We start from the raw sequence: 21,056 nt of genomic DNA on the forward strand, positions 1-21,056 counted from the left end.
GAGACCATATTATTAAAATAATACGAAGATAAATAATTCGTATTTATTTGGATGACGGGAGAATTCAACTAATTAATTCAATAATGCATTTTATTTAGGTAATAAAAGTCCATAATGGGATGTTGAATGTAGATTCGATTAAAATAGATATTTTTAAAAGTATTCGGAATTATTACGGCGATTGTTGTAGTATCGAATTCGTAGAAATGTATGCATTTAGGTTAAAATATTTACCGTACAATTCCTTTTTTGATTTCCATTTCCATTTAATGGAGAGAGTTTCACGGAGTTTAATAAAACAAACGGAAATATGAATATACATTTCTGGGAAAATATATGCCTTTCAATCATAAGGATTATGAAATAGTCGCAAAACATTTACTCTTTAAAACATTCCAGATGGATACTTGATAGAACGCGCTTTTGATGATTTTCATTAAGGGTCCTTAAATATTTTAGTTACTATACTGTTCGGAGGGATGAAGAAATCATTGCGGAGATATCAGAAACACGTACATGGAGAACATAAAGCATAGGGTGTCCCATAAACTCATACATAGTTTCAGGGCCGTAATTAGAGTAGGGCAACTGCCCCGGGCTGCAAAATTTAGGGGGGTGGCAGTTTTAGGTGGGAACAAAGAACACCATTACAAAATTATCGAATTTTAAAGTTGTTGGGGCGGCAAAAATCCTAGTTACGGTCCTGCATAGTTTACAAGTCCATAAAAATTGAAGGAATTGGAAACATTGAATGAGGTTTTACAGAAAAGTTATTTTTTTCTCTCAAGAAGGGTGATTTTCTTTTTGTAGGAAAAAAAAAAAGTTCAAATTTTGTCGATAGAGGTCAAAGCACGAAAGCAAACCACTGGAAACATGCAAATCAGAGTCCTATAAAATGCAGGGGGGTGCACGATTAACAGCTCATATCTGAATTTTCCTGTGACTGGTACTTACATAAGGTTTTTATTGTGTGTGATGTTCATCGTCAAATGACGAAGATTTATAATGAACAGCGAATTGAGCAACATCACATGTCCTGCTGAAATGTCTTATAAAGAAATGTTCAAACGACATTTAATGTCAAATATAAAATGATTTTAACATTGTTTTTTTGTTTTCAATATGGCTGTGAAAGCGTCTCCTATCGGCTGATTTTGAATAATTTTTTGAATTTCAGAAACCTTCAGGTTTTCAACCATTTCAGTCGTGACCAAAAATCAACAACACTATCAACTCCAGAATTTATCGGTCGATTTATTTGCAACTTAAAAATTTTCATCAAATATTTCTGATCATTAATTATGTGTATTAGCAGCGTAATAACGAGTACACCACGGGCCTGAGCCCGAAGTTTCGAACAAGCGGGAGTTCCTAATTATTAAATGCTTTCACTATTCTGAAGTACTCCTGCATAGATACTGGATTTTAATGAAATTCAAATTATTTTGTAATTAAATTTAGAATTTTTTATTCATCAACTGTGGAATCCTTTTACATTGATTTGGCAAATGTTTTTGAATACTATATTGGAATTCTTTTTCTTTAATACTGGGAAATTATGTTGTGTTCATTTTTTTATACAGATAATTTTCAGCATTCCTGTGCATTCTGTAATAATATCATGTCGACATTTCCTCAAATTTACCGCATATAAAATCGTAGCTCAAGAGGGCCCCAAAAACGTCTGGGTCCCTGCCCAGGTTGCCGCTCTCTTCAGAATACAAATACAAATACAACGCCACAACAGAAAAAATGCCCAACGAGGTGGCTGATAAAAAAGTGCCCATAAAAATATGGTTGTCATATATTTCAAAAATACAGCAACCCAATTAAAACTGCAATTAACACAAATTACAAACAATATATACACATGGTAAAATATTATACAACGCCCATAAAGAATAATTATGGTTGTCTATTCTAAGAATGGATAGCTTCTCGATTTACCCCAACATGTTTGTCGTATTTCTTTTTAAATGTGTCAATTGTGTTACAATTTACTACCTCCTAAGCTTTCCATTTATTAACAACCCTATTAGAGAAAAATTCCCTGCGACACCATAGCTTTGCATTGTCCCTCACCAATCGATACTGGTGTCCCCTTGTAAAAGCAGTCGATTGATCCATCCTATCCATCCCATTGAAAATTTTGAACACTTCGATCATATCTCCGCGACACCTGCGTTCATCCAATGCAAACTTATTCAAAAAATGAAGTCTTTCTTCATAACTCAAGCCCTGTGTGCCAATAAGGACACGCGTAGCTCTTCTCTGCACCCCTTCAGCCAAGTCTATGTCCCTCTGTAGGTATGGTCTCCAAAACCTTACAGCCTACTCCAGCCCAGGACGAACTAAGCCTCGAAAAAGCGGAAGAATGACTTTAGGAGAACGCGAAGAGACCTTTTTGAAAATGAGACCAAGCATTCTATTCGATTTTTTGACCACCGCTGCACAATATTCAGAAAACCTAAGTCGCTCGTCAATGAGAATTCCCAAATCGGTGACCCTAGTTGCATCCGGGATAGTGACACCATTCAACTCGTAAGAGAACCGTGGGTTGTTCGAACCAAAATGAGCGACCATGCACTTATCTACGCTAAACGTCATGCTCCATTCATTTGCCCATGCTGCAATCTTGTTAAAGTTGGTCTGGAGCAACTCCCTATCGCTTTCATTCCCGATTACCTCCATTAGCTTCACATCATCTGCGAATTTGCTAGTAATCCCATCGATACCCTGATCGAGTTTGTCGATAATAAGTGAAAAAAGTATGGGCCCAAGGACACTTCCTTGAGGAACTCCACTTGTGACGTCTGTCCAACCAGAGAATTCCCCGTTCACCATAACTCGTTGCGACCTATCTCTTAACCACGATTCTATCCAATTCAGCAAGTTGCCCCCATTCCAATCTCGTGTAAACGCCTCAAGAGTTTGCCATGTTGGACCCGATCGAATGCCTTCTGGAAATCAAGGTAAACAACGTCGACATTTTTGCTCTTACCCAAAGCCTTAGTCAGAAAGAGAGAGAGAGAGAGAGAGAGAGTGAGAGAGAGAGAGAGTCAACCCCCCCCCCCCCATTTAAACTAATAATAGATTATACTAGGGAAAAAGCAACGTGTGTAGTTTGGAAATTTTCCAATTTTCGGTCGGGCATACGTTGTTTTTTCCCCTGGTATAGTTCCCTCTAGTATTCATTTCTGATCCTACATTACTCACCAAAATAGGTTTAGAGAAAGACGACTCGGCCTGGTAATCATATATATGAAAATATATTATGAATAGTTATATATATATATATATATATATATATATATGCGTATTTCTCTCTCCTCTATTTAAGTTCTTAATGTATTTCATGTCCATAACAGGGTGCGTACTCATATTGTCGTATTCACGTTGATCACCGAATAAGGTGGTAAGTGAGATGGCACGGGTGATCTCTAATTGTATATATATTCCCTCACACAATATTTCTATTTTGTATATTTTCATCTAATCCACCGGAGCGACTGAACTCAACGCAATAAAACTGATTCTGGCTTCTAGTACACAAGTTATCAAACCCATTTGCCCGGCGCTAAGCGAGATGACTCGCTCCGATGGATATTTAATATTATACAATAAATTTTCGTGTTCTTTGTTCGTTGTATCCTATGTATATAATATGACAAGTGTAAGATAAAGGATAAGATGGCATAGGCCCCCCTCCAATTGCTTCTAAAATTTACTTTCATTCTTATATATGTACAATGTACATTCATCCTTTAACGAAACCCTGAACTTTTCTCCAACTCCCAACTTCATCTCATCTGTAATCACCACAAAATTTATTAATCGTGACAGTTCCGGGGACAATATGTTGTAAAAATTATGTATGTTTGTTAATTTTTTTTATTTTTTGACTCAAAATAAAGTGTTGCATACTCTACCACGAAGCTGGGCTGGAGGAGATCTCGGCAACGGGATAAGTCCACTGGCACAGTTCTGGCGTTCATTCATTCAGTCCAGATCGCCGCAATCATAAAGACGATCTTCATGAAACACGTATAAATATATTATGTAAATGTACGTGAGTAATTCAAATGTGAATGCCCAGCACTGTCAACGGAGGCTCTGTGTGTGTATATATTGCATATTCCGTAAAAGGAAAGGGAAACAAAACTGCCCATCACTGTGAAAGGAGGCTTTGCTTCTGCGTTTCCCGTCACGGTGGAAGCGCTGTATATATATTTTGTATACATTGTGTATTTAGACCATTCTTAAATCTCTCCCACTTCAACATACCAACTTATTACTTGCTCACAAGTCTTTTCCACACTTCTTTTGAAATTCCAGGCTGCGGTCTCCGGCTTTTATGTGCCACTGGGCGCCACGTGTAATTTTTCTCCCTAGTCATTGGATTCAACTATACATTTTAGTGAAATGGCTTGTACGTTCCATTGAGTTGATGGCTGTCTGCATGGGGAGAACGACGCGAGTGATTCGATACTTGCGAGCACGGGGAGCCACCACTATGAATCTTTGCCAAGTTGTCCGACACAACTCTGCTTCTTTTGAGGTAACGGAAGTAAGGAACTTTGCATCAGTTCGCGGATGTGAGCGGTTCTATCTATCTATCCATGAAACACGTGGTGCAACAAACGAATTCGTAACCGCTATATATGGTGTTGATTTATATGATCCATCTCTCATCGTCTCTCAACCAACAGGTTAAGAACCCCTTGCTCTAAACAGAATGAAAGAAAATTTCATTATCGATCCGACAACTGGCTGCCACGCTCTTAAGCAAGCCAACTTATTTAATGTTCACCTTGTTTGTCATAGGGTTGTCATAGTACTATTTCCAGGGCTATATTATGTATGTTTTGATAAATGTGATAAATCAATTATTAAAAAGATAAACTTATCACTGTTATTAGCGTATATGCATAATACCCAAGCGTCGTTTGTAAATTTCATAAATACTAAAAACATTATCACTTTTACCGGTAGTTATGCATAGTAACCAAGTGTGATTGGTAAATTTGACAAATATTAAAAACTTCCAAATGAGTTCAGCATGTAGGGATGAATATATAGTCGGACCCAACAATGATAACAAATTTTGCGATCGCTCCCCGATGTAATGATACGATACAGTCGAACCCCGTTTTAACGAATGCCGTTATAGCGAAAATCTCGTTTTAACGAATACTTTTCTAATCCCCAAGAGAAGTTTACGTAGGGACATTTTTAAATAACCTGGAATTCCTTTATAACGAAATTCCGTTGTAACGAAGTGATTTCTACGGTCTCTTGGAGTTTCGACTGTATATGTATAAATTATCATGTATAGTATACGGAAGAGTAGATGACTTTGTCTTAAATACTCAAAAAATCATCTACGAATAAGGCAAATACCAGGACATACTAAAAAAAATTCCAAAGCATTTCGACACATGATGCTCAGCGTGATACTCTTATCCTCTGAAGACAACACCCATAGTGTATCGAAATGCATTAGGAATTTTTTTAGTATGTCCTGGTATTTGCCTCATTCGTTGACGATATTTTGCATATGTATAGTGCATCATATAGATATACGATTTATCATGTTAACCAACGACGCGATGCTTGTATATTCTGCATAATCACCCGGTAAAAGTTAATTTTTTAAGTACGCATTAAATTTACCAACGACGGTTGTGGGTACTATGCATAATTGCCGGTAAAAGTTATTAATTTAGGGAAATTCACGAAACTTTCCAAAGTACTCGGTGATTATGTAGAATAATTGGATTTTTATCAAATTTACCGTAATATATATATAAATATACTGCATTATACTATATATCATAATGCCCTGATGCTTTTCCTCCTTCCCTGAGAGAAGATTGAATGAATACAATGAAGGGTTCGTCTAGTCAACTAAGCTCTACCAGTTTTCAATTAGTTGAAAAAAAGTCGATAATGAAGTCAGCGATCAATAGGGTCTTTAAAAGTAAGGTCTCCATTTTTTTTTACACCCGTCTATACAGTTAGCATTGATCCCAGAGCCACCTAACGGGAGACAGCTGTTACAGGAAATTACACCAAGAGTGATTGATTTTGTTCGATTCTTCTTTTCATGTGGGTGTGTGTTGATTTATGGTCTATTATATACCGCAGCCCATAGCGATTTAGACTGCTGTGTCTGTGTTATAGGAACAAATGGCTCAATTGATCGCTGCGTTCACAATTTCATTCCGAACGGTGTATTTTCAATAAATTCGGAAGTCGCAGATGAATCCCGGGATCGATGATTGATCCGTGAAGCTCTTTAGATGTTGATGCCTTACATAGATATATATCCGTTCCATTTAGTGAAGTGATGAGTTGAATTACCGTCAGTGCATCCGTCAGGTCCCAGAACGGTTCCCTTAGGACAGGTGTCACACTTCATTCCTCGTATGCCTTGTTTGCAGACGCATCTTCCTGTCATCTGCTCGCAATCATCTCTCACGGATCCCATTAAGTTACAGTTGCAAGCTGAAATGGACAGATCGGACACTTACACTCATGTCAGTAACATGCATATATATATATATATATACACACACACATATGCAGGGTGCATAGCAAATGGGAGTATGCCATTTTACTGGCGATGATCCTAGAGGTATACTTCCAGTTAGGAAAAGTTTCCAAATAACGTGTAGTACATTGGAATTATTACCTTTAGTATCAACGGTTTATACCGTACTCCCTGTTTGCTTTGCACCCTGTATATATATATATATATACACCACTATATGTACAGATGTACAGTATATAATGTAGAAATGCACATAATGTATTTGATCGTAAATTGTTTGATGATGGACACATAACGTACTAATGGCATATATGCGAGAAGTGTATCTGCACTTAGATCTTGGCCAAATGGTCGAGGTATATGGAAGGGAATACAGGATGTCTTGGAACTCCACGGTCAGAACCGGAGGCAGGGGAAGGGTAGTACACGTCAAGATGAACAATATTTTTGTAACGAAAGCGCAACGAAAGTTTGCAACTACCCACACTCTTTATTCGAGGGATACATTCATCTCTCCACTTCAGAAGTTGCAAAATATGGCAACCTTGCTGACATAACAGGGAGTGACAGGAAGATGCCGTACACCAAAGATGCTTAAACTTTTGGAGAGTTCAGGCCACTTCGTTTGTTTGAAAACGTGTCGCGGGCCACTAAAGTGATCTGGGAATATGCCGCAGGCTACTTATATGGTCTAGATATGTGCAGGGGACCACTTAATTGGAGAGAGAATGTGCCGCAGGGCACTTTAGTGTTCTGTAAATGTGCTGCGGATCACTTAAATGATCTGGGAATGTGCCACGAACCAATTAAGCAACGTGGAGCTGCATTGCGGTCACTTAAGTGACCTGGTAATATGCCGCTTAGTTCATTTTAAAAAATGTAGGGTTGACATCGTGGGCCATATCATATGACTCAGAGGGTCACCTTTGGCCCGCGGGTCATGGGTTCAGCACATATGCTCTACACGATTTGGGGAGCGGGGAGGGCTCATCCTTCAGTCACAGGCAATTACAAAGGAAAAAAATTGTCTATTCTTTCTCTCCAACAGTATTATGTTTTGTGGTGTGTGAGGAAAATACTTTTTCCCTTCTCATACATCCAGGGTTCACTTTTTCCCTTTTTTTGGCGCCATTGGCTGAAATTGAACGTGAACGTGCGATAAATAAAGTCAATTCCGACCCTATAGAATTCCCCTGAAAAAACTACTTGCCTCTGCGCTATAATTTCTTTCATTTCTATTGAGTTATGGGACATCCCGTCCATTCAAAAGGTATATTGATAGGATTTATACTTACGAGAACATCCACTTCCTCCTTCTGTGGCTTTATGTAATCCCCAGTATCCGGGTTCGCATCTGTCACACCGCAGACCGCCAACACCCGGCTTGCACGAGCACTGCATCGTCTCCGCGTCGCAAGTCAATCCGTATGACCCTAGTCTGTTGCAGTTGCATACGCCTGAAACACAAACATTCCGTGTAAGGCAGTAGTTTTCAAATTTTTGGTTATTACACGGCGCCCTTACATTGATCCAGTGTGCCTAGTACTTAGTAAACTACTAGTGTCTTAGTAAACGTATACCCTCTTAGTAAACGTATACTCTCTTAGTAAACTTCCAGTGTATTGGTAAACATATACTTAGTAAACTTCCAGTGTCTTAGTAAAAATATACTTAGTAAACATATACTCTTAGTAAACTTCTAGTGTCTTCGTAAACATATACTTAGTAAACTTCCAGTGTCTTAGTAAACATATACTTAGTAAAATTCCAGTGTCTTAGTAAACATATACCCGGGGGTAGCTGATAATTTCGTTTCCGTGGGTCCCTTAACCAAGCCCCCTGAACTAGTGAATGAGTGAAGAATCGAGTGAGTGACCACATGAGGGACCAAATGAGTGACCGTAAGAGTGATCGATTGAGTGGGCGAGTGACAATATGAATGACCGAGTGAGTGAGCGATTGAGTGATTGATCGTATGATTGGCTCACTTACTCAATCATTTTCTCACCTGGTCACTCACTCGATCGTTTGTTCATTCATTTACTCACTATGGTAGTTTGTCGATGAATTAGATGTTGGCGAATTTTCCTTTGAGTGAATTGCGTGCCGGTGAATTGATGACATTTTTTTATTTATTTTCCTCCACATATTGAACACACACGTGTTTCTTCGAAATTTACTTTGATTTTTTGTTTCCTACATGTGTGTGTGTGTGTGTGTGTGAAACGAATGAAGAATGATCTGATTTGAATCGCATCACGCATGCGTATCTTTACTCAAATTTATTTCCCACAACAAAACACACCAGAAATATACATCGTAAGCGTACATGTCATTGAAATGTAGAGAATCAGCACACACATGAAACAGATCTTATATCAACCCTTTGAGAGTAGAAACGTCGAAATTCGATTTTCTCAGACGTCTCGCAATGTTTGCAGCGCAATAATTTCAATGTGTCTCTTTGTCAGCTTCTATTTATTCCAAAGAAGGAGGCCTGGAACCCTTTTCCCTCGGACTTTGTTATTTCGTTATGTTTTCCTTCTACCGCTACCTTTTGGGAATTACCTGGTGTCTTTCTTTCTCTTTCTCTGTGTATCTATTATATATATATATATAAGAAAAAGAACAAGTCGTTTCGATCGGGTACAGATTTAGACTTTTTTTCTTTTCTATTCCGAAGAAAATAGCTTAGTTCCTTGGAGCTAAGGTTCCAGCTACTTTCAGCTAATCAAATTCGTATCTCGCTACAGAACTTTCTGATTTGAAGGCGAAAGCATCAAAGGATAGAAACCAGTCCGGTAAAGAGAAGGGAGAAAAAAAATCCAATAATAAAAAAAGGAAAGAAATATATTATCCTCGAGGCAGTTTCGCGTCCAGATTCTAAAGAAAAGCGTAGAAACTAAAGGGGCAACATAACACGTTCGTAGAAACTCTTGTTTTCGATTATTTCGGATAATTTCTTCGAGGCAATGTTTACTCACATTATGATGCATCTGATCATAGACGAATGAGATGACTTGGAGCGATTCTTCCATGGGTGAAATTCAATCGAACCGAAGGAGATGTAAACATTGTAATTTCTTATATTTGTGATTCGATATTACCTTTGTATAAGTCTGTAGAAACTGTACAATCCATTTCTTTGATTTCGGAATATGTTGTGAAATTGTATTAGAATTACCTTTCGCGTTCACCTTACTCATAAAAGTGTTTGCTGACGCGTCTTATATCTAAAGATTTGAGATGAAAGCCCTGCCAGAATACGTGTGCGCATCATACAGTTTAACCACTGCTTATACTTAACCTCTTAACCTCCGGATATAAAATGACATTTTCGGTTCCGTACCATTGGGTTTTCTCTTAATTATAGGATATATATTGAACCTCAGTTTCCGCCCCTTAGGCCCTTCTCAAACGATACTGATGTTGCTTTAGATACCAGAACACTCAGTATTTCATGACGTCACTCAGACGAGGCTATTGGAGTATTGATCACGGGAATATCTACTCTACCAGTCGACTGGCGACTCCACATGCTAGTCTCCTAGTTACTTCAGTAACGCGACTATAAAACACTTCTTTATATTTGTAGTGCGCTTTTGAAATATAGATGGCACAACCCGAACTAACGCTTCTTTTTTATTTTTAATTGCTAGTTTTTAGTTTTTTAGTCAGTTTATCGTGTTCACTGGTTTAGTGTGAAGGACGGACCGGATGCTCTAGGGATGCTCTAGGACGAACCGAATGGATCCCTAAGAGTTGCATAGTGTATGTTTGTCTTTTGTTCTGTTGTCTTTATTTTATTTTGTATATTTGTATTCATGTATTTATGCGTGCTGTTTTGAATTATTAAATAAAAAATAAATCAATGTCTCCTCGTGTGTTTTTCACGCTAGTAAATGGTAAAGTTTTCATTTTCAATAAAAATGTATGTAGTCTATCTTTCCACTACTGTTACTGGCAAATATTCTCATGTTCGTGTGAAGGTGAGGAACTAAACAATGCGTCATTTTTCCTCAGCCTTTTCGTTTTTTAGTGCCTGAAAGTGTTTTTAGTAGCGCCGCATGAGTCAAAACGGGCAACTTGATTCGCTCAGTCTTCCAGTCTGTTTGTCTACGAGCTATGTTAAAACAATGGTATGGTATGTAATCCACATGTGCAGCATAATAAATGGAACTTTTTTCAGGGATGACGCCCGATTGTGTGACCAACTGTATACATAGACATCTTTATCAGCTCTCCCCATAACGGAATCACAGTTAATGCAAACCCGTAATCATCTTAAAATAAAAAAGACATGATCAACAATCCCACATATAGCAAAATCGCACACCATATCACCTTTTACCTCGTCTCAGGCTGCATTTGATGTGTGAAAAAATTAAGTTTCATACAACTAGCATTTACTCTGGCTATCGACGCGGTCCATGCAACACGAATAGCAAAGTTACCCGTAATCTATATCTGGAAGGTGCCGTCCTTGTCTGGCCGAACTTTTATGAAATAAATGAATTCTGCATATTTTTTGAATCAACAACCCATTTCAAATGAGGAAAAAAAAGAAATCAATCTTATTGTCAATTACACCATTGCATGACAATGGTTTTTACCTGGTGAACGACATCAGGTGCCATAAATATTACCTAATTCGACCCTAGAAATAGATATAGTGATTGCGTATGAAAAAGAGGTGTAATAAAACGTCCTATTATAGAACGTCAAGCGATTCATTTCTGAGGCACCAAATTTGTCGATCCGTAGCCTCATCTCATATTTTTTCGAAATGAATCCGGGTAAAAATCAATAAAAACGTCATTAACCATCAAAAAACCGTTCGATAAAAATTTCAAAAGTAGTTTGAACATAGGAAATAAGAAGAATCACTTAAATAGCAATTTAAAATCGTAAAAAAAAAAGGGACAAAGAAAAATAGCAGTAATATTAATGAAAGAATCACTTACTCGGGCATCCAGCAAAATTGCTACCAAGCGCAGCTGTTTTCTCATCAGGACAACAGCCAAAAGTGGAATCGACGCAAGTTTTTATTAAAGCCACTATCAAGAAACAGAGGAATAAAAAAACTATTTTCTTCTGGGAAAAATCTAGATTCATTTGCATTGAAAGTAATAACGGTATATATATACAGTAGTTTACCATCGATTCATTAGAAACGGTTTTTTTTCTTTTATCCCAATCGAAACCCATCGGGACTTACTTAATAACTCTTGAAATCACCATCATAATGTTAAAATGGACATCATGTCTTTTCTTTTGGTATTATTTTCTTGATCTTCGATTCATTTCAGTCATTCATGTCGTCCATAAATATTTTCCAAAGAAGCAAAGTCATTAGATTCTTTTCAAATTGAGATTTATATGCCCATTGGAACGAATCGAAGAGTTTTTTTTCACTATCTGTTCAGCTTATAACGTCGATAAGATATGCTAATTTCGATTTTTTATTAGGAGAAAAAGGACACGGATGAACCGAAGAAAAATCCATTTAGCAGAAAAATTGATATTGATGAGAGCAATAAACAATGAATATAGTTTTTTTTTGGAAATTGTCATTAGTGGAAATGTGAATGAATAACTTTTTTGGTGTTTATTGATGTCGTTTTTCTGGTAGTGAGGTTTTGTATCATGAAGATTCTATAGTACAGGTATATTTACTTAAATTTCTTTGTTAAAAATTTACAGGAAATGATTTTTAATACAAACATAAATTTGCAAATTCATTTTGAATGCATAATTCCATTTCTTTTTGGCTCATTAGGTTCTTATTTAAGCTAAATGAGATAATTTCTTTGAACTTATGCTTATGTGGCTTTTCAGGGGATAAAAGTTTAAAAATTACATTGAATAATAAATCTATAATGGCTAATTAGAAATCATTAACATAAGAATCGATGTAAGATTTAAATTAACTAATAGAAGTATTTGCCGGATACTTTTACCTATCTTGTTACGAACGAGATCAATTAATGAAACAAATTTAAATGAACAAAATAAAGGAAATGACATTTTTATTTAATGAAATGTTTTTGAGACGTAAAAAAAAAAATCATTTTTTTTTGATCAAATTACACAATATACGAGAAATTATACGGATAAAGGATCGGAATAAAAATATAAGATATGCAAATGAACGATCATTCATTTTTTCCTCCTCTTACGTTAGATTAATCACAAACAGTGAAAAAATAAAATACAAATAAGAAAAATATTCAAAATTTACAAAAAGAAGAGAGGAAAAAAACTTTCCGCAATGCGACAGATTGAATTAGTTTAAAAAATTAATTAACTGAACCCGTAATCTCGTTAGAAATAATTGAATTTACCTTATTCTTCTTAAAATGAAAATTTTCACCTTCAACACAACATTCTGTATGAATTTTTCCTCTTTAAATAATATGCGGTGTCCTATAAATTAATAAATAGTTTAAAAATTTGTAGAAATTGAAGAATTGGTATATTCGCGAAAGTGCTTTTTGTGAAAAGTTATTTTCACGGAGGAGGATTTTTTTTTGTAAGAGAAAATATTACAAATTTTCGTCAATAGAGGACGCTACAGTTAAGTGAATCCCAGAATTCTGTATGTGAACCTTTCTTCAATCTCTTCTGTGCCCGAAACATTTTTAAATCTTTAGCTGGGGATCCGTTGGTGTGATGTACCGAGAATGAGGCTCTTACCTACAAGATTGCTTTTACCTTTGCCTTTTCCATTAGGAAAAGTTTAATTTCAAAGATGGTTGATTGACCACTTAAAAATGTACAATCCTTAAAAAAGGCGTAATCTTTGAATGAGAGTTTCAGGAGTTACCTTTGTTCCTCCCTGTGTCTCGATGGTCAAAATCTGGTAGCTCCTAATCATAGCCGTTGCGGTGGTCGAGTGGTCATAGTGACGGAATCGCATCGCGAGGCCCCGGGTTCGAACCTCACCGTCGCCACAGTGCTGGTCGGCTGAAGTTTGTTCCCAACTTCGAGATGCGAATGCGCAAGCCGATCTCCCCATTAAAAGTGTCGCCGCAGAGAGCAACAAACCTACAACGGTAAAATCTTCAAACATTACACATCACTCATAGTTCGAAAAATACGTGGCAGATGGCAGCCCTATGCAAGCATTAAACAGAAACAAGCTTCACGTTAGGTTCACAACACGGACACGCATATCCCAGCATGTACCAATTCGTTAGAAGTTCCGCAGAGGAATATTTAGTAGTAGTAGTAGTAGCCCCTAATCACACAATAAGACCGAGAAGAAAGCAGAGGGCGGAGGAGAAAGGGAGAAAAAAATCAAAAATATTATTTTTCTTTCCAATATTTTGCAACCATCACAAATCGGAATTATTTATATCGGAAAGGCGGTAATTATTTTAACTTTCACAGATGGTACGTACTAAGCTGATAATTCATGGCTGAGGTAAAAAAACAACCCCCATCAATTTAAATGTAACAATGAAAACCTTTTGTGCGCTATTAACAGGAAAAAGTAAATTGCGCTCGAATATTGCAGTGGTAACATGCTTATTTACCACAATGAAGACTACCGTTAGGTCCACGGATGCGATCCCGGGAAAGGACAAAGATAATTTATTTCCGAACCTGAAGTGACCACCGATAGATGACACCTTCGTTTCCGACGCAACACGATCGACAGTAAATTCCTGTATTGCCAATGATCATATGAACGAGGTTGGTGTACGGTTGTCATATGCGATAAAGTAGTTACAGTAAAATTCCAAAACGAGTTGTTAATCGCACACCCTACATTTTATAGGACTCTAATTTGTATATTTCTAGTCTAGTGATTTGCTTTCATGCGGTGTCCTTAATCTACAAAAGTATGAACTAAATGTTTTTTCCTGCACCGAAAAAAAAAAATTCCCTTCGTGAGAATAACTTTCTCGCAAACCACATAAAAATATACCGATTCCTTTAATTTTTAAGAGTTCTTAAACTATTTGCGAATTTATCGGACACCCTGTATGTGAATCAGAAAAATTCGAGTGATTTCGGTAGTGTGTGTGGCGCTTTCACTTTCTTCTAATAGATTTATTTATTTTTTTACTGAATAAATGAATAAAATTCAGACAAAAAACAAGTAGATTTCCCAACCTGATACATTATTTACCTTCTCTGCAGCATTTCGCAAAGGTCGAAGTTTTATGGCAGTAACTACTGGGAGGGCATCTCTTTGAATTAGGGCCATCTCCGCAGTCGTAGTCTTGACCTGAGAGTGGATCTACCAGAGGCACTTCACCGTCGCAAGGCACGTCTTTGTAATCTACAGGATAAGCAAAAAAAAAAACAAAAACACTGGAACACAGAGAGAGAGAGGAAAAGGTTTCTACTTCTAAATTATGCAAGGGTCTCCATTCTTGAAGAGAAAAGTCTCTCTCTTCTAGAGGAATGAACTGCAACTCGAGCTGGAGCATGAATCTCTTACAACACTGACTTGAGCACGGAAACTATGCGACACAGAAGTACACACACACACACATACACACAGAGAGACGACCTAGCTGCGACTTACCTTTCCGCTTACCCGAGTCCATGCAAAACTTATACACGAACTTAACAAAAGAAGAAAAAAAAACTTTTAAATATTTAAAGGAATGAATAATGCTTTGGGAGAGAGGAAAAACGGGTAAAATGCTGAAAGTGTTTTACATTCATGTATTCATGTTGCGTTGGAATTTTTTTTGCTCTTGTTTTGTTTTTGTTTGATGCTGGATTAGAATATAACTTTGAGTTATAATGCTTTATGCGGCTTTTTATTGAAAGTTTTCTTAACAGAAGCTGCATTTGTGTGGGAAAAATGTATTTTAGAGATAGACAGAGCCCCCATTCTAGCCCAATACCAAGGAGAGATATATTTTCCGGACCTCATGCCGAAGCGAATTCGGAAAGAAAGGTCATCTAATCTCTCCGCCGGGACTCAAACCCAGGCCCTCTTGCATTCCGGGCAAGCATGCTACCATCTACGCCAGTGTCGACACTAACCTGCTTTCCTTATTTCACGCGCTGTGGCGTGACTCGCTGAGGTAGAGGCATTAGTAGCCTCTCTTAACTTCCGCAAATGGCTTCCAGGTGGAACGTAAAGATAGACGGCCCCATTTTCAGCTCAATACATCAAAGAAACATATTTTCCGGAACTCATGCCGAGGTGGACTCGGAAAGAAGTGCTCACCATAGTGAGTGGAATAAGGAAAGTAGGGTCGTGTCTCCAGTGGTGTAGATGGTATGGAATGCAAGAGGGTCTGGGTTCGAATCCCGGTAGAGAGAAGATTACTTTTCTTTCCGAGTTCGCCTCGGCATAAGGTGCGAAAAATTTCTGTTTTGGAGTGTTATTGAAATTTATTTTTCAAAATTTTTGAGACAAAATATCTAGTGTATCTTCAGGGTATGTGGACTGAGATCTCAGATTACATAATGCATATGTTTCTATGGCTAATATGAGGATTATATGCCGTAAATATGGATTTCTGCCGCTATTTTAAGAATAATTCTGTCTTTGCAGATATCGTTTCATGATCAAAGCTGATACAATGAGAATATCTCTCAGGGTAGCGCGTATTGCTCGGGTGTGTTTCAGAAAGGATTCCTTAATTTTGAAATGATGTTGAGCCGGTTCCCTATTTGGAAAAGTCTCTCCCTAGAGAGCAGGCAGACTTCTAACAAGATACTTTCCATAACAAAATTTCAAGCATTTAACCATATCCACTTCAAAGTATGGAAGACAGATGGCGCCACCAATATATGGAGCAAGTATAACTCTGACAGCGTAAATACATCAGGGCCATATGTACATGCGAACACATTTTCCGGCATGTATCAATTCCTTATAAATTCCGCAGAGGAATGTTTACGTGGCATATGTGCGGTTAAGTAGTAGTAGTAGCAGAAACATTGCAGAAAAAGTGGTTTTAAACAGCATTTTACTTTTGTCATGTCCTTTCTAGGCAAGGCAGCCATTTTGAATGCATCGTAATGTGATTTGGACCACGTTTGCGAACAGCAACATCACCAACTGTTGAAACGACTGTTGTGTCATCTATCAACCAAAGCTGCAACTAACTTCACAAACCTTTCACATTTGAAATTCCAGGCCCAGCCAATGAACATACTACTTTTTACAATTTCTATCTATTAGCGTTTACGAGTGGTTTCTGAAACACCCTCAATCAGGCAGCTTCAGCTGGCAACCCCATCAGAATACGTGCGCATTCGTAGTGAACTTGGAGAGGTGGAAGTTGAGCAAATAGTATGCCACGGAGTTTTGGCTGGTGCAGATATGGATATTCTGAAAAATCTATGATTTTGGTATGAATAGCCTCAGGCAAGGCAAAAAAAGTTGAGAAATCAGCAATTCGCAAGCGTTGCACTGTTGGTCTTTCCTTTTCGAGGATGATGCCTGAAGTGCGGGAATTGTGATTAGTTTACCGCGGCACTGTTAGTGGATATTGTTAGTAGAGGGGCTGTATTAGCCAAAAAAATGTACGAGTTGATAATCCGACTCATGCAAATTTCACAACATTTAACAAACTTTCAACTCGTCTGAGATTTAGCATTCAATTAATTATCCACATCTATAAAAGCCCTTTTATTCCATGAGTATACAAATGTTGTCTTCCAACTTCTGACTTCTTCTCGTAAATTGGCGAGATATCTCGTCCTGGAGTAAATGAATGAAATACATTCACACTCACTTTCCGTTCTTTCCCTCATCAGGAAGCGATTTTGGTAACCCTATGAGCGGGAATCAATCTCCCCCCCCCATTACCCCGGCATTTGTTTAAATTTGTCAAAATATCTATACGAAAACGGGTAAGAGATGTAGGTACAACCGGCATGCACACACACACATACATACATACAGGACTGCTGATTCCAATTGGTTACCACTCTACCGTGTATTAAAAAAATTTCGATAACGTAATTGTTGAGCATACCCTCGCACATGGACATTGGGAGGATGTACAGCTGCGTCTGCTGGCGACACGATTCTTCTTTTAGGCGGCAGTCATTGACGTGAATGGTACTGTCGGAGCCGCATACAGGCTCCCTCGTATTCGGACAGTCGAAGTTGCAGGCACAGATTGGTGACATTTCGGCGTCATATTCGCAAGTCGAACCGAAGCTGCACACTTTGTCTTGGCAACCTTGGCTTGACGATCCCATGTCTGAAATAAGAAAAATATTTAGAATTAAAGGCTTGTTTTTAGAATCGAGTTTCCCAAAATGTGTTCCGCCAAAGATTTCTTGGTGCTTCGCGAAGAGTTTGGAAAAATTATTTATTTATTTTACAAAAATTTGCATTTATGCTAGGGTAAAGCTAGGAGCTCTCTGCTTTTTCAATCAACGAAACCAAATGTTTTAAATATGATAAAACATATCGGAGCAAACATCGAAGGTTTTTTTTTTGAACTGAACTGGATTTATTTGACCAGTGAGCGAAAAATATTTCCGGAGTTATTTGTTCCTGGGTTGAGCCAATGCGTTAAGACGGCTCTGCATCATGCCATCATCGAATCGCGATGAACTTGTACGACTTAAATCCGGCAACCCGGATCATTTTTTGATGCTACTTTACCGCACACCACCTCCGGTCATGTATCGCCATACGGCAATTTCCAACCAGTGGAGTTGGGTGGGAAATGAAGTCTCCATCCATCGGTGGTCACCCCAGGCTCGGTAAGTAAAGAACATAGTTTCATGCTAGCTCCATTATATTTTCAGCCGCGCAACAATCTAGTACAGTTGGAAATGGAATTAGTCATCCCATGCTATTTGCTCCTAGTTGCCGATAGTCCACCCACTGTATTTTCTAGCCTTTCCAAATGTATGATCCGATCCAAACTAATTGTTAGTTGCGCACAGGTCGAACGTGACTTCCGCCGTCCCTATCCTGTGAACGTTAATACTCAGTGGTGAACTTTTCGCCTAAAAAGTGCTCCGTGACTTTAAAAGTTTGGGAACCACACTGCTATAAAATATGATCCCATGTCTAGAACACGAAAGATGTCTGGAATAACATTCCACGTGTCTACAACCATCAATAGAGAGAAATAGCAATCTTTATCTAGCACAGTGTGGGTAGAAACCCTTCTCGTGATTCAAGACTGAAATCATTACCGCAACCACTTGAAATTATATCCTAGGTTCAAAACGATCGAAATACCAATGCATCTGATCCTATTTCTGATCAAAGTGCATTTTCTGAATGAACATATTTCGATTGATTCCCGGGAAAGCTATCAGAGTAGTTGCGTTGAAGTTGGACGATGAGTGCTTTTAGCGACGGCAGTCGTGTGAAAAATCGGTTATCAATATAATAAATTGATCGTCTGTCTGCATGCCTACTTTCCGGACATCCGGTAAGTCAGCACCGAGTTTTCGGAGGACACGACTTCCTTAAGATCATCTCGCTGCATATTGTCTATTCTCAACGATTGCCGCGAAATTGCTCAATCACGTAGAGTTGACCAGAATCGATCTTACTGCACCACATTTCCAGTTCACGCAAATTTTCCTGGAAAATAGAATCCATTCATCAATTTAATCAACCTACAATCAATCGGAAACTGATAATGTTGATTATCAGTTTTCGATGCTGAAATGCCGATCACTAAGTTTTGATTTCGATTTAACGCTGTTTTTTGCTTAGAATTTTTTTATTCACATATGAAGGATAATAACTTATCGAGTGAGGTCAGTCAGAAACTCAAACTGTTCAACAGTCATACAGGATGTCCTATGAGTCCTAACTCGGCCTTTACGTTATCAACCGTTCATCATAGAGTAATGATACCAATTTAAAAATGCTCAACATGTGTTCAAAAATCACCCTGTACTAGTGTTGAGAGGGTGTCACAAAATAAAAGATCTAAATTTCCACCTTGCCTTAACCCTGCCTTAACGAACTCCTTCAAAAAATTGTTATCTCTACTTTTAGGAAAGAAATTTTTCACAAACATTTTCATTATTTAGCTCCAAAATTATATAATTCAGTACCACTGGAAATACAAAATATATCCACACCCGCGGAATATAAAAAATTATTATTCAAATTATTAATTTCAATAGACGACGTAAACTCTTATTTTGATATGTAGGTGGAGCAATAATATTTATCCACTTTAGCTTTTCCACTTTAATTATGTATATCTTTTAATTAAAGAAAAATTTGCTCTTGTTTATGCTGTCTAAGTATGTGCGAGTTTCATTATTTTCTTGTATATTTTTTATTTAAGGTTTTGTTTATTTTACATTTCCCGTCATGCATTAAGAATTTTGTCTGTGTTGTGTGTGTATGTTTTTCTGTTGTTAATTTTTGTCATTACGTTTTTTGTTATAATTTTGTCTCGCTTATGTTGTATATGTGTCTTTTTTTAATGTTTATGTTCATTGCGTGTGTCGTATTTTTCATTTTATTCATTAATTATCATGTAAATTTCCAATCGTCCGTACAGGCATCATAGACTCTGGATGATAAATATGGTATAGAAAATTAATACTAAATCACTGTATGTTGAAAAGGAATAAATTTGATTTGATTTGTTTCTCCTGAGTTCTGAGGCGAACAAAAAAAAATTCAGGTTCCCAAGTGCAATATTCAAGGAAATATTTAAATTCACAAATAGGAGAAAAGTTGGGAAAGAACAGCATAAATGAGAAAGATAAGTATTTTCCGTTAGTTTATGCTGTTGTTTACCAACTTTTCTCCGATTTTTGAAATCAAATTTCTCAGTGAATATTGCACTTAGAAACATGATTTTTTTGTTGGCATCAGAAGAGACAGGGCAACAACTTTCTATTAGGAGTATTTCCGAAAGGGTGTCTATATAAAAATTTAGGTTTTAATTTATTACACACTGCATATTTTCATTTTCAAAAACTGGCAGAAAGTGATTTTTGAACGTATTTCGAGCAATTTTCAAACGAACCATTCCTCCACTACGAACAATTGATGAGATAAAGGCGGATTTTGGACACCCTGTATAATTATTTCCTTTTTTGTGAGAGAATATTCACATTTTACTTATTCTCACTTATTCAAATTATCAGATGGAAATATCGTATGAGTATCGAACAAGATATAAAAAATTGAAATAAAAAGCCAAGGGAAACATACAAATACTGAGAAAAATATATGAAAACAAAAGGAAATTAAAAAAGAACAATAAAAAGAAAGTAAGATGGAGTAGAGAAATTTTTGAATTACTAACAACAGCTTATAAAGAAGTTTAAAATTATAAGTACATCATCCACTGCTTGTATTATTTTATTTCAGAAAAAAAGTAATGTAATTGAAACAAATAATTTATTGGTAGTAAACGAAGGGTGAAAGTTGAGTTATTGTACCTAAATTGCATCGCGATTAGTTGGAAACGGAGGAAAGCGAATTTTATCAAATTTTTTTCTGAATGATGCGCATGGTTACGTAAGTTAGTTGATGACGTCATCTACATTTTAAATTAATAGGCTCCAGAGAAAC

At 37.2% G+C, this 21,056-nt stretch overlaps 1 protein-coding gene across 1 annotated transcript in view; it reads right to left on the reverse strand.

Moving 5' to 3' along the window:
• LOC149088139 (agrin-like) overlaps nucleotides 1-21,056 on the reverse strand; it is a 344,527-nt gene that overhangs the window by 59,700 nt on the left and 263,771 nt on the right. The window contains exons 11-15 of the mRNA XM_089244905.1: nucleotides 17,512-17,742; nucleotides 14,691-14,843; nucleotides 11,518-11,610; nucleotides 7,849-8,010; nucleotides 6,364-6,507 (exon numbers count right to left, since the gene is read on the reverse strand). Of these exons, the coding sequence (XP_089101031.1) occupies nucleotides 6,364-6,507; nucleotides 7,849-8,010; nucleotides 11,518-11,610; nucleotides 14,691-14,843; nucleotides 17,512-17,742 (783 nt within the window). The remainder of the gene's footprint in view (nucleotides 1-6,363; nucleotides 6,508-7,848; nucleotides 8,011-11,517; nucleotides 11,611-14,690; nucleotides 14,844-17,511; nucleotides 17,743-21,056) is intronic.

This window comes from Pholcus phalangioides, unplaced genomic scaffold, assembly GCF_987345545.1.
Source record: "Pholcus phalangioides strain wild (caught in Gottingen) unplaced genomic scaffold, Ppha-v1.0 ptg000003l_1, whole genome shotgun sequence".
NCBI lineage: Eukaryota > Metazoa > Arthropoda > Arachnida > Araneae > Pholcidae > Pholcus > Pholcus phalangioides.